Source organism: Ambystoma mexicanum, chromosome 6q, assembly GCF_040938575.1.
Source record: "Ambystoma mexicanum isolate Mex_15411 chromosome 6q, UKY_AmexF1_1, whole genome shotgun sequence".
Lineage (NCBI taxonomy): Eukaryota > Metazoa > Chordata > Amphibia > Caudata > Ambystomatidae > Ambystoma > Ambystoma mexicanum.
Genome location: NC_090937.1, coordinates 496,836,546 through 496,860,118, shown reverse-complemented (window position 1 = coordinate 496,860,118; position 23,573 = coordinate 496,836,546). Strand labels below are relative to the sequence as shown.

The following is a 23,573-nucleotide window of genomic DNA, read 5'->3' as shown; positions in this document are numbered from 1 at the left end:
TGAGGACCTGGCCCCTACTCCTCCTATCCCCAAGAGTGCATGCTAGATGATCCAGTGAGCAAAGCGCGGGGCACCCTGCTTGCATCTCTTCTAGGGATATCCCTGGAGACTGATGCAAGTTCCCAGGCCCATCCAGGTGGTGCATTCTGTATTACTGAAAGGCCCTTCAGTCAGAACAAGCAGAATGAAAGTTAAGCAATTCAGACAAATCGCTAGTGTTGTCCTGTTCCTTTCTAGGCGCACATCCTACCTAAGGGCCTCATAACGTCGGATTGTGACATTTTTCATTTTGTAATTATGACCAATCCCTAGTTGGCTTGAGAAGTCTTGCACATATTACACTCTAAAGCCACTCTTCTTGGATGAAAGCATGGCACAATAAATATGAAAAGAGTTCTCTCACCTCCCACCCATCTAAAATCCATTAAAGTGCAATGCACTGTTCTGCCGCTGTGAGAGTAGATGTCACAACGGGAACTCTGTATGTCAAACAACACCTGTTCGGTCTCTGTGATTGACTTTCTATGTCTCATCCAGCCTTGAGAGCCTTCAAACAACTGGCCGGACGAGTCCACATAGTCGCAACTATAATGGGCCTAACACCTTACGACACTCTCTCTCTCTACTGAATTGAATTGCGGTTCCCAAGGGCGTTCAACCTACCAGCGCTTTGAGGTCATACCATTGATAAATAAGGTGCTATATAAATGCCAAGTAACATAACATAACATAACCTGAGGTGCTAGCGTGTGCAGCCTGAATAGTCCCCAGTCATGGGTTAGGGGTCATGGTATTATCTCCCCTACGTTCCAACAGATGTGAACGTTGCTTCATCTCCCTGTGCTGTCCAGTCTGATGCTGGCATATAGGGAGCTCAGAGCGCAGCTTCCCCAATGTTAACGGAGGGCAATGTCATCAAACCATATGGCTGAGGTACTGAAGAGCGATAGAGCGCCTTATGTCTTTACTATGGGAAATGAGTGATCAACGCCTAACATTTAACTACCTTTATGTGTATCTTCTGTCATGCATTCATTTCATAATAATAATAGTCTATAATAATTTGCATTAATAAGCATTTAAAGAAACATTGAACTTACAAGTATTCCTTGTGGTCGGAGGATGATCCTTCAGACAAGGCTTGCTGCTTTCCCGAGTACTCAACTTCCATCTTTTCTTTCTGCACTTGTCGGAGGTAATCCGAGACTGACATATCTGCATCTGTCCTGTGAGTGCTATCGTGAAAAGAGGAATAGCTGACAGACATGTCTTCCTCCGAGACAATTGGTGGGCAATCAGATGTCTCATGGTCTTTAAAGGTGGTGTTGTCGCCTTCGCTTTTGTGCCTTGAGTTATACAGGTCTTCCTGAAGAGCAGAAAATCCTGGAGGAACACAAAAAGAAAAGGATCATCCTAAAATTTAAAAGGAACGGATAACTGTTATGTGGATAACATTGTATGCAGACGACATCGGCACTGCCTCGGTACTCAAGACATTTCTGACTGAAGCACTTCTACCTTATCCTACAATCATCAACAGCTCCCTAACTGAGAGCACATTCCCCTAGACCCTCAAGGTTGGACAAATCTTCCTGCTTCTCAAGAAACCAACACATACCTTGACGACCTCCGTAACTTCTGCCACATCACCCATATTCCCTTCCTAGGAAAAATCTGTAAGGAAGCAGTAGCCACGCAACTCCTGCGACACAACAACATCAGTAACCTCCTTCAGTCCTACCAATCCGGCTTAAGACCCAGATGAAGCACAGAAATGGCTACCATCAAGGTGATTGACAATGCCCTTAAAATCATTGATGATGGCCACCTTTCCCTCCTGTTTCTCCTTTACCACTCAGCAACATTGGCACAGAAAATCATCAGACACCGACAATCTACGTCGTCACATGGGGATCAGCAAGTTCGTCCTCAGCTGGTTCAAATCATACCTTCCTCCACACAACATCCACATCCACCAATATGCAGATGAGATACAGCTATACCTCAAGATATCCTCCATCGAAAAAATCTAGAGACTCCAAGACTGCCTCTCATGATCGAAATTTGGATATTCAGTGCTTACCTGAAGCTCAACCCCTCCAAGACTGAATTCTTACTGATGACCAACAACACCAGACAACCGGACATTCAGACCTGGCTTTCTGCTATGCGTCTCAAGGGCATCACGCCCCAGCTGGCCATCTGTGCCAAGACCCTTGGGTTTGACACCTCCCCTTCAAACAACATATACCACACAAGACATACATGGCTTGGTAGCAACTTTCTCTCCTGTGGAAAATCAGACCCTTCATCTCAGAAAACAACTTCAGATATACTGTCCAAGCCTTAGTCCTTTCCCACTTGGATGGTGGCATTGCTTTCTTGGAAGGCCTTTTGACGACTACCCTGGCTCCCCTGACATGTGTCCTGTATGCTGCATCACGACTCATCAAAGAACTCTGCTATTTTGACCCCCTCGCCCTGACCCTCATTGGACTGTGCTGGCTCCAGCTGAAAGCCTCTATCATCTTTAAATCCTGCTACATCATCTACAAGGCTGTCACCCTGAAGTCCCTAAGCTACCTCACTGAGAAATTCTCTGGAAGACTATGATCCACCTGAAGTAAGGACATGTGAAGACTTGAACTGTGTGCGCAGGAATTAAATAAACATAAGACAGGCCTTCTCTGTCTACGCCCCAAAACTCTGGAATCTCCTTCCCATTAACATCCAGCTGGCCCCTCTCTTATACAATTCAGGAAGGAGCTCAAAACCCTCCTCTTCAAGGAATGGCTTCTCTGTAACACCTAGATCCATACACCATCCACTCCACACCAGAACTGAGATTGGGTGATCTGATACCCACAGTTTCCTCCCGTGGTTACTTGTAGACCCATTGCTGACAATTGCTGTCCCTTGCCTGTTGCAATATTCCCACTCCCTTGTTTTTCTACTCCCATACCTTGTTTTTCCACTATGATTGTAAAGCGCTCCCTTGCTTCCTTAAGCAAGGTCCATGCTCAATAAAAATAAAAATAATAATAATACTAATAATAATAATGACAACTGTAAAAGTTGTTTCCACTTTCACAAAATGTTAAATTACAGTACATTGAAACTGCTTTATCTATTGTCTGTACCAAGGACAGAAAACCTGAGTGTGCAGGGGACGTGAGGGTTCCACAGCTCGTGGACACCCTTTCTGCCTAAAGGCATCTTCTCACAATTACTCTAATCAAGGTCCACCACTACCAGCACATTGTAACAGCAACACTGGATGTATAATCCAAAGGCAAATCGAGGTCTCCACTGACTAATCCTTGCTTTTATTGTATTTATTTATTTATTTTGTACATTTGTAGGAGCACACAAAACCTGCAGGCATCTAGGCACTGGTTACAGAAGAGTGAAGAGGGCACATGGGAGAGGTTCAAAACTTAGTTGAAGAGGAAGGGCTTGGGCTAAATGCATGGGCTAAAAAGCTTGCTATGCCTGCTCGTTTCCTGTTGAAACATGGAGTGATCAGACGGTGTCTGTAGGCAAATCTGATGGGTCTGGATGCTGAGTGTTTTTGATACTGTCAGTGAGCTGTTGAGGAGGCTCGTTGGTGATGCATTTGTAGGTGATTGAGAGCATCTTGAATTTAATTCGGTCCTTAACTGGGAGCCGGTGGGCAGACCTTCTGGCCTCCGATATATGTGGGCATTGTCTGTCAATGTAGAGTGCAGCTCGGAGAGCATTGTTGTAGATAGTTTGGAGTTTGTGCAGGTTGTTTTCTGTTGTTCCGCAGAGTAGGCAGTTGCAGTAGTCGAGTTTAGACCCAATGAGGGCTCAGGCAATTTCGAGGTGATTCTGAGAAGAGACGACCGGCTTGCTAGCGTTGATGTTAATGTTAAAGGACATTTTTACTGCACACAATCACCACCAAAGTGGTCCCCTGGTGCACTGGCGGCTCTGAAAGAGGGAGTGAGGGTGGGTTAGTGGGAGAAAGCAGGAAAAGTGCAAGAGAGCAGTGATGTGCTGTTGGTGGTCTCAGCCCGGTGGGTCCGTTGACTGGGCCTAGGGTGTTTGCGGCCGGTAGTCGTTGTGTACTGTTGTGGAAGTCTATGTGTGATTTTTGTTGTATTTTTGCAATGCAGTGAAGTTTGTGCGGTTTGTTGTGCTGTAGGTTTGTGGTTGTGTTTGTTCAGAGTTTGAGAGGTGTGTGCAGAGGAGGGAAATTGTTAGTGGAATTGGTTAGTTGGTATCTGTATCCTGAATTGAGGCGCAGGGCTTGTGTAGACTCTCCTGATGCGCCACTGATCTGATCTGGGCCCATCTTGCATTCAATGTCCCTTTCACATCGGTCCCCCACCTCAACCAGCCTCCCTCACCACCCCACCTGTCCTCCCTTCCTACTTCTGGGGCCAGTGCACCTGCCAATATCCACCACTCAGCTAGTGTGGTGATTGTCCGTGTCTCGACAATTCCATTGACACTTTGGTACCTGGTGGCAACTAATGGGGGTGAGGTTGTTGGTGGGATTGTCTGGGGTATTTGGCTCAGTCTCCATGTGTTTCAGTAGTGTCATCCGTCTTGGTACTGTAGGGGCTACCCTGTCGGTTCTGGGCTGTCAGTATCCTTTCCAGTTTAGTCATCCTTTTTCTCTGTTGTTTCGGTTTTCAGTTTGAGTCTGTGTTCTTGAAGAGCCAGGTTTTTAGTAATATCCTGAATTTGTGGTGATCTTCTGTGTTTCTTATCTCTTTTGGGATGTTGTTGCAGGTTTTTGCAGCTAAGTGGTAGAAGGAGGTGCCTCCAAGTTTTTTCTTACGGTATGGTTTTAGTTCCAGGCAGATTTCGTCGCTGGATCGGAGGGGCCTCTTTGGTTTGTAGACTGTGATTTTCTTGTGAAGGAATTCTGCTCCTTGTCTTCTGATTTCCCTGTGCGTTTTGCACATGGTTTTGAAGGTGATGCGATGTTTTACTGGGACTAGTGTAGTGTTTTTAGGGCAGGAGTGATGTGGTCTTTTCTGGATAGTTAAAGGAGTAGTCTGGCTGCCGCATTTTGGATTTTTTGTAGTTTCTTCAGGAGGTATTCTGGTATTCCGAGGTAGAGGCTGTTTGCATAGTCGATTCTTGACATGATGAGGGCTACGATAGTGAGTGTTTTGTGGGTGAAGGAGAGGAAAGGTAGGATTGTTCTTGCCATGTGGAGGAGGAAGAAACATTTCTTCACGGTTGCGTTTATTTGTGGTTCTAAGGTTAGGGTGTTGTCCATCAGGACTCCCAGATTCTTTACTACCTTAGATGGTGTTGGTGCGGTTCCCATTTCCGTTGGCCATGGAATGGTGGTTTCATTCCCTTGGTCTTTGGATATGATCATGATTTCGGTCTTTCCTGGGTTGATTTTTAGGTTGTTGGCATTCATCCAGTTGAAGACTTCTTTCAGACAGTCGATTAGAGTTGAGTGATCCACTTCGTTGTCTTTGATTTTGTAGATGATTTGGGTATCATCGGCATAGTTGTAGCAAGTAATGTTGTATTTTTTAAAGATTCTGATGACCGGAGTCTGGTAGATGTTGAAATATAGTGGTGATAGTAAGGATTCTTGTAGTACTCCACAGTCGTTAACTTGTGGAGTGGATTTGAAGGGTTTAATCCATACAGTTTCTGTTCTGTCTGCTAGGAATGATTTAGTAGTGCTGTGTCTGTTATGCCTATGTCTTCTAGTCTTTTGGTCAGGGTGTGATGGCTAACTGTGTCAAAGACAGCGGAGAGGTTGAGTAGAATAAGGGCCGAGGTTGTGTTTGAGTCTGCGTTAGTTGTAAGGTCGTCCCAGATGGAGAGTAGTGCTGTTTCCGTTCCTCTTGCTGGTCTGAAACCTACTTGCGCTTGGTCTAGTAGGTGATGTTTTTCTATGTGCTCTTGGGTACGTTTATATACGTAGGTTTCCAGGAGTTTTGCCAGGTAGGGAATGTTTTAGATTGGCCGGTAGTTAAGCTCAGTTTTGTCATCATTGAGGCCTAGGATGTGTGCAGCCATCCAGGATTGGATGGTTTCATAAATGGTATTGATGCAGTATGAGTCTGTGGGGTAATCACCTGAGAGTGGTATGAGGATTTGTGTGTCATCAGCATAGTTTGTGAATGAGATACCGAGGACATCTAGGTGGTCGAGTAGTGGTTTGGTGTACATGTTGTATAGTGTGGACGATACACATGAGCTTTGAGGGATGCCACAAGATGTAGGTGACGTAGGTGATGGGGTAGCAATGGCCTCCCCTGCAAAAACTCAGGATGATCTGTTGGCCAGAAAGGAGAAAATCCATTTGGTTGCATCCGGCGAGAAATGGGTGGAAGTGGGCAGTGCTTGGCATAGGATCTCATGGTCCACAAGGACAAATGCGTTGGAGAGGCCGAGCAGTAGGAGGAGTGAGAGGGAGCCCCAGTGAATGGCTGCGTCCAGCTGTTTTTTTAGATCTAGAAGGGCCATTTATGTACCATGTTTGGGAAGGAACCCTGATTGTCGGGATCCTAGGATATGGTGAAGTTCCAGGAAGGATTGGATCTGCAGGTAGGGCGACTGTTGATGATTTTGAGAAGGAAGGGAACCGTGGTGATAGGACGTAGTTGGTTGGGGTAGCTGGGTCAAGGGTGGGCTTTTTTAACAGCGGGGAGATCCAAGATTCTTTGAGCGAGACCGGGATGGTACATGAGGCAAAGGAGGTATTGATAATGGTAGCAAAGAGTGGGATTAAAGATTCTGCACATTCCTTGATGAGAGAGGCTGGGCAGATATCCCCCTTACATCGGGAGGGCTTGAGGCCTTTGATGATGTTGGCCAGGCTGCTTGTGTTAATGGGTTGGAAATGAAAGGGAGGGCGAGTGATGGGTGGGTGGGTGCTTGGAGGCATGAACTGGGAGGGCCTGCTGTTTAAGTTTTATTTTTTCTTGTAGTTAAGTGATTTTTCCCATGAGCGTGTCTTGGATACTGATGCACCAGGCATGTTTTTTAAGGATGGAGAGAGGGGTGGTGACGGGGTTATCTAAATTCCTTCGAGAAGAGTTTGCAGGAGCTGTATGTGGCTTTGGAAATTCTCTCATTGTAGGTTGCAGCTTTGGATGTTATGATGGATTGTTTGTAGTGGAGTGATGTGGTGGAGAGGCGAGCTTTGTTGGCTATGGTGCGCTCTTTATGCCAGGCGGCTTCGGCTGCTCTTTTGAAGGCTCTGATGAAGCGGAGGTTGGGGTGAACCAGAAGTTGAGGTGAGCATTGTTTTTGGCTTTCTTGGCTTTGAGGGATGTAAGGTGGTCAATGGATGTGCCTAGCAGCATATTGTAATGCTCTTCTAGAGTAGTGAAGTCTGTCGTGGGTGGGATCTGTTGGTCCAGGAGCGGCGAGAGGTGGTCATAGGTGAGATTACGAGGGTCATAATGGTGGCTGGGCTAGCTACCGGTTTGGAAGATGCTGCAAGGGTAGGTATTGAGAAGGTGATGGTGGTCAGACCATGGGCATGGTTGGTTGGAAAGGACATCAATGTTTCTGTTATGATCTACAATCCAGTCTAGGGTGCAGCCATGGGTATGAGTAGGCTGTGTAATGCGTTGGGTGCAGCCTAGGGCAAGCAGCGAGTTTGAGAGGGCGTTGGCGTAAGGGTCGGACGGTTCACTAAATCCCAGGTTAAGGTCCCCTACAAGTATGTGTTGTGTTGAGGGCTTGAAATTAGATGAGACAAGCTGGGTGAGGTCCTCCTCGATGGAGTAGGTCAGACCAGGCGGCCGGTAGATGAGGTGGATGGTGGTGGAGGCTGTATACGAGCAGGTGAGTTTGGCTGAAAGGAGTTTGCAGTTGGGAGAGGCGGTTCATTTGATAGTGTGTAAGGGGAGAGAATCCTTGAAAATAAGGGCAACTTCCCACTGTTTTTGGGTGATCCGTCACTGCATAACATGGAGAAGCCATTTGGGATTGCTATGGACAGGATAGGGCCAGAGGTGGTGGCGAGCCATGTTTCGGTTAGTGCCAGGAGGTCGATGTTATTATCAGTGATAAGGTCAAGGATTTCATGGGCATGGGCTGCCAGAGATCTTGTGTTCAAGAGGGCACACTGGAGGGGTGGGGGTGGGTGAGGGATGTGTAGATGAGGGCATGGGGCTTATTTGGGTGAGGATGGAACAGGGGGGTGAAGTGAGGCATACATTCGGGGTAGGAATGTGTCCAGGGTTGGTGCACAGTTTGAGGAAGTAGTTGCGCCTGATGGTGCTGAGTGGGACATCGATATGGAGGGGACGGGAGGAGCAGCATGTTAGGTGAGCTGTCCTCTCTGACAGAGATTTGGGGCATAGTATCCCGAGATGGGCCGGTAGGCCAGCTTTGGGTAGCTCTGTGGGCTTGTGCCGGCATGGCTAGAGAGGTGGCTGCTACTTTGAGTTGGGAAAGGTTTGCGGCATGTGCTGGTGACATACGCTGATGTAGTTGACCACATGGAGAGGAAGATGCAAGTGCTGTGTGCACTGCCTGAGGTAGGCTGGCCTGGGTGGGCAGCGGTGTGGTGCTGGTGATCACGTGTGGGAAGGAGGGGTGGGATGTGTTCATCTGTGGAGCGATGCTGCGAGTACTGCTCAGTACGCAGGCGTTGTCGTGGAGGAAGCATGAGTGGAGTAGGCAGAATGGCTGGTTGGTGCTAGGGGGCATGAAGTCACCGCTCTCGTGTCACAAAGTTCGACTAGGACAGGAAGGAACAAAGTGGCTGGCGGAAAGGCGCAGTGTGATGTGCCAGGCCATGCTGGTAGGTGAGGCAATGGGTAGTGATAGGAAGACATGGCGATGCGGCTGGTCGGCGGCAGTCGGCTGATAGGTCTAAGAGGGCCTAGTTGCGGCATCGCTCGGCAGACAGTAGCAGGGTCTGGAATTTGCGAAGGAGCATAGTGGAGTAGGGAAATTTGGGCCATCGCAGGGCAGCGAGAATGTTTGTGGAGCACATGATAATGCTTGATGGGCGACTGGGTTTAAGGGAGGAGGGAAAGGGGTGGGCTTTGGGAGGGGGTCAGAATGTACAGGTGGCATAGTAAAGAGCATTTTGTGACACAGGGCACAGGGTCCAGGACATAATTGCTGGGGGCACCCAGCGGGATCACCTTCAGTGGTTGTGGCGGGCTGGCTCACGGGCACATGAGCCAGCTCATGGGGTGGTGGGGGCACCCATCTTACTCAGTTACAGGGGTCACCCTGTTGGGCCGTGATCACACGGATCCGGACAATGGCCTGTGGGGCTGGAGTTGCCCAGCAGGGGCTCTGGAGCATGATGGCAGAATTGCCCAGCAGGGGCTCTGTCACACACCAGCGGACAAGGCATCAGGGACAGCGTTGCCCAGCAGGGGCACTGTCCAGGCATAGGGACCTGCAGCAGCAAGTACACACAGTAGGCAGGAGTTAGTTTGCATTGACTGATGAGCCGGAAACGGCCTGTCTCTTTTATTCTCTTCTTGTCACATGGTCAAAAAATGTGACCTTGGCACGAGCCCTGGTAGGGGCCATTCTCCCAGGAGGGGTGACACACTACAGTCAGTAGTTGATGCTAGATAAAATGAACACATTACAACAATGACCCATTTAAAGTAAATGAATGGGAAATTGGAAATGCATGTTTTGTGTTAGACAATTTGCCTGTGGGACCAAAGTTACGCTACTGTAAACTAAATGTTGTGCATTACCCACAGGGGGTGGTGGGCTGCCTAGAGGGTCTGAGTCACAAGCCGAGAAATACCAATGAAGGCAGTCACAGCATTAGGGTTATAAAAAAACTGTTTTGTTAGGGTGCCTTAAACAACAGAGAGAAAATTGCAAAAAGGATGACTCAACAGCTGGGTATCTTGATTTTGAGAAGTGTTCAAGAAAACCTATAGTCTGCGACTTGTAATCCTCTTCCTGGGATCCCTTTTGGTGATAGGTTTCTCTTTTTAGTCACTCACAGTCTTGTCTTGGTTGTTTAAGTGTCCCTACACTACTTCCTCGGCCCCTGTAGTGAATGAAGTGTCAGCAGATGACTTTTCACCGGGTATGTGAGTCAGTTAACTGGGGACTTGTGCAGAAAATATTGTTTGCATGTAGTATGGGAGCATGCGTGGTATCTTTACACATGGAATTTGGTAGCCGCCACCTTTCCAGCGACCACAGGGATACACCATTTCCAAACTTCTCTCGAATAGTGGAGATCCTGCCACAGTTATATGGGGCATTTCCTGAGTACAATGACTTTTAAAGCACAAAAGGGTCTCTGAAGGTCTACATTCTCTTTTAAAGGGAGAGGGGTCTCTCTTTGTTCCCTGTGACAAGATTCCCTTACTGACATGGAGCATCTTGCGCAATAAGAAAACCAACTTTGTATCATGTTGTAAAGTTGAGATGATTGCCTAATGGTTTTCTCCGAAGGATACAGGTGATCTCATGTAGGCATTAAACAGCCATGAGATCAAGACAGAACTCATCAGTACACCACATGTGTATGTGCCTGGTGAGAGGGGACACTGTCACAACTTGCTTATGGCCTCCCGATCTTTCACGAAGGAAACCACCAAATCCCATTATGCTCTGTAAACATCAACAAGGATGATGCATTCAACTATACTAAAAGCGGGTAAAGGCCCAGCAGAAATGGGACATCTGAGTAACGGACATCAAATGCTTCTAGAAGCTCTTCCTTGATATCTAAAAGGGTTGTTTCAGTGATGCTGGCTAGTAGTGAACTGGAAACTGGACTGTCTATCATAGACGGTGCGTTTTCATTCTGACTCTGCAATTGGTGTGCCACCACCCTTTCTGAGATATTCTCTAGGAAAGGTAATTCGGAGTTTGGAGACTAGGCAGTAATTTGATAGGCACCTGCGGTCATCGTTGGGCCTTTTTAGTAACAAGTAATAGCAGCTTAGTTTATCTGCTTAGGCATTATTTACATCAACTAAGGTGTGTTACTTAGTCGAGTAAAGTTTGGGGCAAAGTTGGGATTTGCATTTTAATACTTGTATCAGGGTTTGGGAAGACCTGTGCAGAGGAGGCTTTTGGACTAAGTTGGTAACTTTCTGAGATCGGACTAAAGGAGGTAAACGATGTGGACTGTGGATTTGGATTGTTCTTTGAGATAGGTACTTGATAATCTCATAAAAAATGTGGTTTTAATATTCTTGATTTCATTCTTCAAACAGGAAGACAAGTTGTTGAACAGACATTGGATTGGGGCGATGATGTATCTGATCTGTTCTGGAGTGAACAGTTCATAGTTCATGGAACCCGTTTCACAACTCCTGGTAGCTATTTCAGAGGACATCAGAGGCACTTTTCTCATTCATATGGTCGATTTTACCACTCACTGACACAATTTCATATCTCATTGGGGCAATTTTACAGTTCATTGGGGCAATTTCCTTGGTGTAAACTTTGAAAATACAAGGCAACCCGATTACTACATTACCTTCATTATGCATAGAAAATATTTGTTGATAACTATGGGCTCAATTTAAAGGTTGGTGGGAGGAGCCTTTTGCTACCTTTCACGAACCTCGCCATCAACATGCCCACCAAGTCTGATTTGGGATTGAGTGACCGCCTTGGCTGCTGACAATAGCCCTGCCTCCCCCTTCTTGTCTGCCACTTGATGTAGTGAATTGCTGAGGGAGCTGGTGGGTAGTGACAGCATATTTACCACTACGACTCCACTGCCTGGCAGCCATGTGACAGTGTAGAGACCAGGTCTCCTACATAGAGGCCTATTTTTAATATTGTAATGAAGTGCTTCTAAAAGAAACAGTTGTAACACAGTGATGCAATTGAGATTATGTATGATATTATGACAAGGGCAATCATATATTGGTGCTGTATAACAGATTATTTACTTTCTAGAACTACATTCACACTTGCCCTGTAGGTTTCACAGACAAGACATTACCTTACTGAGCTAATTTGCTAATGTTACAAAATAAGGGAGGGGGGCTGTAACATAACATTATCACGAGCCAGTCTCTTATATCACAGTGACCTCTGGCAGACTGCCTTGTGATTATATTAGAGCTTTTCTCTTTGCAGTTGTATCATTAGGGAGTTAGCTCATCGAGATAACTTTCACCTCTGAAAACTACAGGGCAGACTCAAAAGCATCCCTTCAGGTCTTGCTCGGGACCTTTGTTTGCAGCATCTGTTTGAAATATCGGTGCTTTGCAAAAATGGTGCAGAGACAATGGGTCCACGTTTGTCATGAAATTGTGCGTTTGCTTGGTCCTTTTGTGAGTGACCAAAATGTATCACTAGCGCAAAAGTGTTTTCAAATGTTTAACAAGAGAAGCTGAGTCCTTGGCACCCATCATATTTGGCCAAAAATTAGGAACATTCAAGTACTGTGTAATTCTGTTGCATGTTTACCCCTAACACATTTCATCTTAAGAAACCAACTCTGTGCTTACCTCTGCCATGCTTAGGTTGCTTAACCCACTGTGAACATTCCCCCCAAAGCACTGCTGCCCAAAACAACTAGTTATAGTTCTCCTAACTGTTTCAAGAAACAATTTTACTTTGTTTTTTAAAGCACAGACTTAGCTGGAGAGCAGCATAGCTCTGTACAAGGAGTAGGTAGGCAGTGTTTGGGCTTTTGGTCTTTTAACCATGGACCAGTACTGTGAGTTGCAGTTTCTGTGTCAGTCTATGCTACCAATAGGAATAGACATTGGTCAGATATTATTTTAAAAGCCACGTTTTGAGAGTTTTGCAGAATTGAAGAATTGTGTGGTCATTGAGCCATTTTTGGACAAGTTGTTGTTTAGCAGGAGGACCGAAGAGGACAAATTCGGTTTTGGAGGGATTAAGTTTGAGGTAGGCAGTCAACATGCAGGATTGGATGATGGCTAGGTAATTGTGCAGATGGCTAATGTCCTGTGGAGTTTTTACTCTCACGTATGACTGAGTATCTTCCGTGTATTAGTGGGTGGCTATAGGGGAATCTTTGAGGAAGATACCCAGAGGTTTCATGTAAAGATTAAGGAGGATCAGTGAGAGAATTTAGCATCGGGGTCTCCGCAGGACACTGGGAGTCAGTTAGAATGCAAAGTGTTTATCTGAATGGACTGGTGTCTGCCCAAGAATAGGAGGTAAACCAATTCAGGAAATTGCCATTGAAGCCTAACCTGTTCGCAAAGGGAGAGAGGAGGATATGGCTGTCGATGGTGGCAAATGCAGCTGAGAGGTCAAGGAGCACAAGGAGGTAGGAGTTAACCTTATCCGTGATGTGGAGGGCATCCTTCACCACCTAGATGATGGCTGTCCTGATGCTGCACTTGGGTTGGAACCCCGACTAATAGCCATGTAGGACATGAAGTTGTTTAATTCTGGCGTGTAGTTGTACTGCAACTATTTTTCCAAGGTTTTGCTGATAAACGGGAGGTGTGTGATGGGTCGGTAATTGGCCAGGACATATGGGGCTATTGTCAGTTTACTGAAAAAAGTGTTTATGAGACCAGTTTTCAGTGTGTCTGGGAATGACTCTTCGGGTACTGAGTTGAAAGATCCACTGTGCAAACAAAAAGGAGCAGGTGCATCTTTTATCCATCAAGTGGTAGACCTCCTGTTCAATACATTTTTATGCATCGGTTGACCAGTCACTGTTAGAGGGCATGACCTTGGCAGTCCCTATACATGAAACTCTGCGGCGGCTCATCCATAATGGACAACAGGGCACCGACCGGTAACCCATTATGGAGGAGCCAGAAGCAAGCCGATTGAAAATCCGAGCACTTCCTAAGGGTGCTGCATGCAGCTGAGGGAGCACACCTTGGCTGGATGTTGTGTCACTAAGCTGCAGTATCCCAGCATGCTTGCCTAATGGGCCATGCAAGAAAGGGGCCATTTTGCTTCCCCAGTGGGGCATGTCTCATTGGGTTTGCAGGCTCGGTTACTGCGGGCCGAAATGTGTTTGGGGGAGCTTCTGCACCCCTCTGCACATTTCTGTGGACTGGGGCAGCGAGAAGGTAGTACTCCAGCCTCACTGTGCATGCCTGAACCAGGAAGCTTTCCCTTTTTCTTGTCTGCGAAGTGTGTGGGGAAGTACAGTATTATCATGGTGGTGTGCGGCAGGAGCCTCGAGCTGGAGCCCAGTCATTGAGCAGGTAATAAAAAAGCATTCTTTGTGTATAAATCTATGAGTGTATGAATGCAAGGAGTTGTGTGATGTGTGTGTTTAAGTGTGCATGTGGATTAGATGAGTGCAAGTAGGCCTGTTGTAGTGTATGGTTGCACACGTGAATATGTCTACATGTGACTAGTGTATGGGTGAGTTTGTGGATGAATGATTGAGCAGTGTGTATGTTAGTGCATGCATGCACATGTATATGAATAAGAATGTGTGGTGAGAAAACCTGATTTTGGGGGAGGGGGCAGCACATTGGTTCAGCCAGTATGAACAGAGACAGATCATTTCTACCAGAATTACAGGTAAAACAAACATAACAAGAGTTCTTAAAACATGGCCATGGAGTGGGGGGTTGGTTCAGCCAGTATGGATATGTCATTGCAAAGCATTTTTACAAGCATTATTTGCAAAAAGAATATGTGTGTTCTTAAGTTGTGGGGAAACTTGTGCAGCCAGTGGAAACATGCACAGTGGCAAATCATGTTTATTAGCATTAGGGGCAAAATGAACACGAGTGTTCTTGTATAGTTGGAGGGGATACTTTGGTGCAGCCAGTATGGACATATTTTCTTATTGGACATATTTACTTATTGCTATTATGGGCACAGACAACATGATGTGTTCTTGCATATCCGTACTGCCCGAAATTGGTGCAGCCAGTGTGCACTTGTTTTCTTATGGAGGCATGGAATTTTGTACTGGCATTATGGGCAAAGCCAACATGATGAGTGTTCTTCCTTGGCTGTACTAGCTTTCATGGGTGTAACCAGTATGGATATGTTTTGTTGCAGTGGCTTGGCAGTACTTAAATGGCATTATGGGCAAAGGCAACACAATGGGTGTTCTTGTACAGCCACAGAAGCCTATATTGGTGCAACCACTAAGGACATGGTATATTATAGTGGCATTGGATTTTTCTTCACTGACACTATGGGCAAAGTCAAAATCATGAGTGTTTTACATGGACATACCGGTCTACATTGGTCCAGCCAGTCTGGAAATGTTTTCTTACAGCAGCATGACATATTTCAATGGCATTATGGGTAAAGCCACATGATGAATGTGCATGATAGGTGTGCATGTAGGCCTACATTAGTGCAGCCAAGATGGGCATATTTTCATATAGTAGCATGACTTTTCTAACTTTCATTATGGGATTTGACAACATGATTAAAGTGTGTACGTGTCCCTTCTTGCCTGCATTGGTGTAGCTATCATGGACATGACTTCTTATAGTAGCATGGCCTTTTAGACTGCCTGTGTGGGCAGAGCTAACCAAAGTTATGTTTCTATGTGGGGATACTGCCAGGCATATAATGAAAGAGACAACATTGACATGCATTGTTCAGTATCATTACTGGCATTATGGGCAAAGCAAACATGAGTATGTTCTTGCATGCACACACTGGCATGAATGGGTGTAGCCAGCATGGGCACAGCCGAGATGAAAATGTTTCTTTACATTGAAATAATACTTGCATATATTGTGGGCAAAGACATCGTCACAATGTGTTGGAAAATGCCACTGTGCACTATTGCTAACTTGGCATCAAATGTGTTTTTTCGTGTATTACCCCACAAAACCAATTATGCATTGTATGGCTTTTTACCCACTATTTCACAAAAATGTTCTGGAAAATGCACAATTTTAAACCATTATTTTAAACATGTTCTCAGCAGGGAGGGGAGAAGCACCCCAAAACCACCTTGGGGTGTACAGGCACTCTTGGTACCCTCGGTCTCATGTGCACATTCATGGAAAGGGTTATGCCCCTGCAATTAATAAAATCACAAGCTGCCACTGATTAAATTAAGGTATCAGCACAGCCCTCTCGATTCAGAAAACCCTTCTTTTTTATTAATAGGGATTTTCACAGAAAGCACTAGATTATAACATAGTGCTCAACTTTCGTGTTCCCTTCTTAAAAATGCAACAAACACTCACAAACTGAAGTACGTAATATTGTTCCTGTTGTAGAATTATTTGATTATGGCCCATTAAAATCTGCAGCCATCTGCATTTTAATCAAATTGACTTTTAAAGGAGGACTGACTTATAATGTTCTGGACTTTAATGTCATACATGTGCAACACAAACACACACACACACATTTGCTGATACTTGGTGGCATAACATGCTTTATGGGCTAGTATAAAACTGGTGCTTAAGAAGATCCAAATTAATTATTTCAATCAGTGTGCCAATTGCAACATTGGCATGACTACCTTTTAAAAAGAAAATAAGAAATTGGAATATTTCAATGCAACAGGTCCAGAGTGAGGTGTTAATTTTGATAAAAAGGCATTCAGTTCCAAAATTACCTTCACTCTGATCCAATATAATTGTTTGCTCAATGTCGCCATACGTGTGGTTAACTTGATCGCGGGCTGGTGGCGTTGTGCAAGTCTCCATTAGGTGTACAATATCCATCCGGTTGATCTTGGTGAGGCAGTGGATGAGGCCAGTATCTGGAACATAAAATGTGTTTCATTGATCAGACTTGAATGATCACTCTGCTTGATTTATTCACCAAGAAGATGAATGCTATGGATGGATGAGGTCTAGGTTAGGGAATGTCATGGTGCAATCTGGATTCCAAGGGTAGCAGCGCCACCAGCTTCCCCCAGACTCCTCTCATCTGCCTGGCTCAATAGCTGCAACATGTATGTTGGATCAGACAATCTCATAAAAGTATCAAGTTGTGTGGCAAAGCAAGGCAATATGTAGATTAACTTCACTGTCAACCAAAATGATGCTGGTGCAACAAGGAATTTAATTAATGTATCTACAAAAACTGTGTCAACTATTTCCGGGTGTGTCCTTCTCAGGTTTGACAAGTGGATAAGTACATGATACACGGAAAATATGCAAATATTGTTGAAGATACTATGGCACTATCATCAGGCATGCATCACTGCACAAAGCCCAATAAGAAAAAGGAGGAACTTGTCAGAGGGTGATATTTCTCAGAGCACTATTAAATAGGACCAGTCAGCAATCCCTGAAGCACTTCCTGAAATCTCATTGTTAATAGTTGGCCCCATATCACGTGTGGTGCCTCCAGCCAATGGAGAGTTTGTTTCCAGTTCCAAAAGGTGGCAAATGTTGAGCCTTTTCAGGACACACATCTGATCATTCACAGTGGGAGGTGCCACAATTGTAGCGCAACACAACCAGAAAAGAATTCAAATGAAAGTATTATCAGAAATTACAAATTATACTCATGGTGCGTGTATATTTACCCTAAGCTGCTCTTTAACTGTGTAAGTTTCATAAGAGACAGTCAGATACCACTGGCTACTGAACATGTAATTCAATCATATTTTGGGAAACCGGTCCTATACATTCTAAACAGAATACATGTTTGTTGTGATCATGTGATTGGTGCTCACATCCACTAGAATATGTTTTTACACCAAGTTTGACACCTAAAGGCTCTACTGTGAAATTGACAATGGGCGTTAACAATGTATTGCATTAAACTAACCAAGATGCTGGAGGTAAATCCTACACTTCAAGGTCAAACTTGGAATTCCGCAGTACAGTGAAAATGGGGATAATTCTATTACCACCCAAAAAAGGGGCAGTAATTTCGTATCGCACCGCGCCACATTTGTACTAAGACCCATTTTAAGAGCAGGGGTGATTCAAAGGCAAGCCAATAAGAAACAGCTGACAATGTGGTCACCAGCAGAGGGTGCTAGATTGGCCAAATCAGCAAACCGAGCCTTATTGCAAGGGTTGGGTCAGCAGAATAGAACTGCACTTGTAGCGGCATACATGTTTTCACCTGCCGGCTTGTGGCATGACATAATGCACAAGGTTTTCCAGGGATATGAATAACATGTAAAGCAAGACATTTTAGGGGGAGAGGGTCTGCAACCTTTGCCTCTCCAGATATTTTGTACTGCAGCTCCCATCAGCCCCATCCAGCATTGCCAATGGTGAGTGATCAGGGGTGTTGTAGTTAAAAACCTCTTTTAAGGTGATTTAATTAGCCCAGGCAATGGGAGGTGGGTTGCTTTTATAATAAGATTCAATGCCTGACTTTCTAGTTCCATTTTAAATGTTATTCCTTTAAAGACAGGCGTAAAAACAGTTTGTCTTAAAATTGGTAAGGGGTGTAGATTCCAAAGTATAATTTATAGTTGGCCATATATTTCAGTAATAAGATATAAAGATGTATTTAACATACTTAAAAAATAATAATACCTCAGTGTTACAGGAAACACTATTGAAATAGGTGTGCATGTTTAATGCATAGCACGTGGGAGAGAATTGTAATGGTCTACGTAGATGGGACTCTGTAATGGCAGACGACGTTGAGCGCTACATAAGCAGCCGGATATAAACAATGTATAGCGCTAAGCTCTGAAAGAGAGATGCATTTGTCACGAAATTAAAAATTTACAAATAAGAACAAAAAAACAGAGATCCAAAAAAAGAGAACAAAGAACATACACCGGGTGTTGCCAACCGATAGCCCTGTGCTGCACTCCACATGGGATACAATCCCAGATACCTTTATGGCCGGTTGTAAAAAGGGGTCTCCAAAAATGGAGGCCGCAATCCAAACCGGTTAATGTAGGCTTAAAAATGTGAATTACTCTACTTCAGTTTCTTATGTTAATCAGGTGATGCACATCTGTGCAGAAAAGAGAACCTGTCCCACTGATCTGGCATAGTCAAGAGCCACCAAGACCGCAAGAAATACAGGTAGACAGAATATTTTTTTTATGTATAATAATGTGAAAAATGATGAATAACGACCACACTGTTCCAACGTCAGTGTGTACAACAAAAATTAATTCAAACATAAACATTCATCAGTACAATTAGATAGAGTGTCAAAACCTAGCTGCTAGTCTGCTCTCATAAACCATATTCAGTTGAATTCAAGTATTCGGCAAAATGACAAATAAACAATTCATCAACGTGATGTATGTGTATCTCATAGCCATGAGCAGTGAAATTCCTTCTGCTCAATCACTCATCCTAAACACTCCTAAATGTTCAAAAGTGCCAACGCGTTTCGGATTTAAATTTTTGGCGATTTTCCTAGAGAGATAAAAATAGACTAATTAGCTCTAAGTGGTTCACTAATAAGGTAGGGTGGTAGGTATCTATCAAGAACTCTAACCTTATTGTCGAAGCAATAGGAGAATCACCTCAACTTGTATAGAAAATAGAAATTACAACTCTCAGCTCTTAGGCGCATGGGGTTTAAACTGATAAAGCTCAGCAAGGTCACTGTTAACACCACTCATAAAGGTCAACAACGTTTCTGTTAACACCACTCACCCGGTCCAGAGGCAAGTTCCTCGCCCCAGGTGTAGGTAGGCTGCTGTCGGGTTAATCGCAAGGATGCAAGCTCTAAGATTCAAAAATGGAAATGAGGTACTTATTAAGGGATTGAATACTAGGAAAGATCGAACTTATCAAGGTAACGTGGAAGGAAACTATCCGCTTAGATAAACAAAACAGACAGTATACACCGTTAAATAGTAAAACCGTATATATAGAGAAGAATTGGAACTTAATATGATCTCACGTTGGCGAGTGGCAAGGGGGACATGCGAATGTGCATGAAGGAGGCACTAGCGGGTACATCTATCAGAGCGTAATTCGTCTTCAAGATAAAGTGCAGGTTGTAAGGCAGGAGGTCCCGCTGTGGTAACTATACTAAAGAACCTGAGATTTACGGCAGGACGCAGAACTCCAACCGCCCGTCAGTCAGACGTGCAGATCGGTTCTACGATATGTTAGTAGGTTTCTATGGTAGCAGCGCGCACGCGCGCCACCTCCATGGCCGCCATGTTGGTATGGGCATTCAATCAAGCAGAGGTTCAAAGAATACTTGTCAATGAGTTTGTCCATGCACGATATGTACTATTCTGAAAGTCATCTAGATACGGACGCCATGTAGACACCACACGGGAGTTCTCATGTGGCTGTCTACCCTGCGTCGGCGTCAGCATACATGCTGGTAAAGAAGCTAATAATTAAAAGTCGAGCAAATTGCTAGGGAAACGACGCGGCCATGCGTCGTTTTCCATGGCAACCCGTCAACATAACCCGCATGGTCTGCCCATTGGGTGAGCTCTCCTCTATGACTCTACCGTAATAAGCACGATTAAGAAAATAGACACAGGGAAAAGCGTACGAAGACTGCATATCCCTTCTAGATTATTGAAGATTATCCCTACAGAGGGACTTGCCTCTGGACCGGGTAAGTGGTGTTAACAGAAACTTTGTTGACCTCTATGAGTGGTGTTAACAGCAACCTTGCGGATCTTTATCAGTTTAAACCCCATGCACCTAAGAGCTGAGAGTTGTAATTTCTATTTTCTATACAGGTTGAGGTGATTCTCCTATTGCTTCGACAATAAGGTTAGTGTTCTTGATAGATACCTACCACCCTACCTTATTAGTGAACCACTTAGAGCTAATTAGTCTATTTTTATCTCTCTAGGAAAATCCCCAAAAATTCCATGAAACTTTACACATCCTGCCCTGAAGATGGATTCGTTAAAATCCGAAACGCGTTGGCACTTTTGAACATTTAGGAGTGTTTAGGATGAGTGATTGAGCAGAAGGAATTTCACTGCTCATGCTTATGAGATACACATACATCACGTTGATGAATTGTTTATTTGTAATTTTGCCGAATGCTTGAATTCAACTGAATAAGGTTTATGAGACTAGCAGCTCGGTTTTGACACTGTATCTAATTGTACTGATGAATGTTTATGTTTGAATTAATTTTTGTTGTACACACTGACATTGGAACAGTGTGGTCATTATTCATAATTTTTTTACATTATTTTACATATAAAAAATATTCTGTCTACCTGTATTTCTTGCGGTCTTGGTGGCTCTTGACTATGCCAGATCAGTGGGACAGGTTCTCTTTTCTGCACAGATGTGCATCACCTGATTAACATGAGAAAATGAAGTAGAGTAATTCCCATTTTTAAGCCTGTTACATTAACCGGTTTGGATTGCGGCCTCCAATTTTGTAGACCCCTTTTTACAACCGGCCATAAAGGTATCGGTGATTGTATCCCATGTGGAGTGCAGCACAGGGCTATCAGTTGGCAACACCCGGTGTATGTAATTTGTTCTCTTTTTTTGGATCTCGAGTGGCCTCGAGGTTGACCCAGCTGCACCTGAAGCTTAATTAACCAACCAATAGAATAGACAAGAAGGAGGCTTTCACTCATTTTCTATCTTTTACAGTATTTGATTACTATCTGTTGTACCTTCCATTGCATGATTTTTCTTCCCTCAAATGTACAAATGACCCACGGTCAAGCACGGTCAAGCACAAGGTGCCTCGACTCTGTAAGCCCCGGTGTCACCGGAACAAAAGAAGCCGGCCAGATCTGCATTATTATTAGACTGCACTATAGCCAAGGGGCGGAGGATAGCAAACCATTTTCCAAGAAACACTTTAAGATCCGCTCTCATGTGCCTACACAACGCGCCCACTCTGAAGCTTCTGTCATATTGCACTCACTGTTACGCCAGTGTTTTGGGTATGTCATCAGAGTCTGTGATGGATTTGAAAGGCACAATTGTAGTGGAACATATTTAATTAACTTTAAATGAGATTTGTTTTCAAATTAGGCGAAGAGCAATCTGCAAGGCAATTGCAAATGAACTGAGTATAATGGAGAGGGGCATGGGAAGCAAGGCATACTTTCCTGATTGGTTAAACAGCTTTCAATCCCGGCAGAAACAGCCCTCCTCAAACCCAGAATCTGTTATTTTCCAGAGTGAAAGTGCAATGTGATTTATTGGCAATCAGATTTATGCTGAGCAGATCAATTTGCAATAACATGGGTATCTATATCCCAAAAATATGATTGGTGGACGTTTTTAAAATGAATCTTAACCACTGGCATTCTTGTGGACCACCTTCCACACCACTATGTTTAGCCCATCTGCACCACTGCATATGGGTCCCAGCCATATGTATTTGTATTTATTAAATTGCATATAGTGTTTTAAACCAAAGCGCTTCACATAAAACACCATGAATACAATAGAAGCAATAAGTACAAGTTACGAGTCAAGCCATCAAGAACAGTAAGTACAACAATTTGCTGAGATCATTGGATTAAGAGCCTGTGTTGGGGAAAGCAAGGGAGGAAGTAGTAAAGAACTGTCAGGAGGGAGGATGACGTAGGTGGGATTTTAAGGAAGAGCGGAAGGAAGAGTATGAAGAGATAGAGCGGATAGGGAGAGGTAAAGAGTTCCAATGGCGAGGGGCAAGGAGCTGGAAAGATCAGAAGCAGGAAGTGGAACAAGGAGGGGGTGGGACAATGAGTAGGAAGTGGTCAGCAGAATGGAGGGGGCGAGACACAGAGTAGAAAGAGAGGAGGGAGGAAAGGTAAGAAGGGGCAAGATCACAAAGAGATTTAAAGACAAGACAGAGGAAGTTGAATTTGAGTTGGGAGTGAAAGGAAAGGCAGCCAAGAGAGGAAAGCGAGGAGGAGATGGAATCATGAGGAGAAAGGGAGCAAAGATTGCGGATTGCAGAATGGTAGAGGGATTTGAGGGGGGCCAGATGAGAGGCCGAAGAGGAGAGCTGAGAAGTAGAATAGACTAGAAAAGATAAGGGAAAAAATTAAGAGTTTGGTGGTGTGGAAGGTGAGGGAGGAACAGATTTTGCGAACATTGTAGAGATGGAAGCGACAGGCACGGGAGGTAAGGGAGATATGGTGATTAAAGGAGAGGTTGGAGTCGAAGTGGACGCCTAAATTGCAGGCCGAGGCAGAGAAGGGGAGATGAGCAGGAGGAAAGAGGATATAAAGAGGGGGAGAAGAGGTAGGAAGGGATTTGGCGGAAAGGAATAAAACTTCAGTTTTGTCTGTGGTTAGGGTGAGAAAGTGGGAGGACATCCAGTTTTTGATAGCAGTGAGACAGGAAGAGAGTTTGAGGTGGATGTCAGGAGTGAAGGAAGAGAAGGAGAGGAAAAGCTGGATGTCGTCAGCGTGGAAATATGCAAATCAATATTATAACTGCCACCAATGGGAGCAGACCAGCCCAAATTGCTAGGCCACGTACCCTCTTCATGAAAACACAAGCAAGCCCAGACATGTTTCAGCCTTACTGGGCCCATCAGCGAGAGGAGCCGTGTCTGGGAATACCCTCTCTGTCTTAGGGAGGCAAACTATAAGCACAACATGTGATGGGTGCAAGGGGGTCTGGACACCTTTAAAACCTTACAGACATCCTCCGTCAGTGTTGCATTTGTCAACACGAGTGGGACGTGTATGTCCATCCATGGGTCCAGACACAGCTGTGCTTAGTGACCCAAACTGCACCTCAGTGATGAGGCCCAATGAGGCCAAAACATGTCTGTTGTTGCTTGCGGTTTTGTGAAGAAGGTATATGACCGAGTATCTCAGTCTTTTTGGG

At 44.7% G+C, this 23,573-nt stretch overlaps 1 protein-coding gene across 40 annotated transcripts in view; it reads right to left on the bottom strand.

Annotated features, from left to right (window-relative positions):
* ANK2 (ankyrin 2) overlaps positions 1-23,573 on the bottom strand; it is a 1,645,279-nt gene that overhangs the window by 88,465 nt on the left and 1,533,241 nt on the right. For 20 of the 40 annotated variants that reach the window (XM_069630993.1, XM_069630997.1, XM_069630984.1 and 17 more), the window contains 3 exons: positions 19,449-19,520; positions 16,469-16,615; positions 1,101-1,383 (listed from right to left, as the gene is read on the bottom strand). In XM_069630993.1, the coding sequence (XP_069487094.1) occupies positions 1,101-1,383; positions 16,469-16,615; positions 19,449-19,520 (502 nt within the window). The remainder of the gene's footprint in view (positions 1-1,100; positions 1,384-16,468; positions 16,616-19,448; positions 19,521-23,573) is intronic. The other 20 variants (XM_069630994.1, XM_069631013.1, XM_069631015.1 and 17 more) reach the window with 1 other exon arrangement.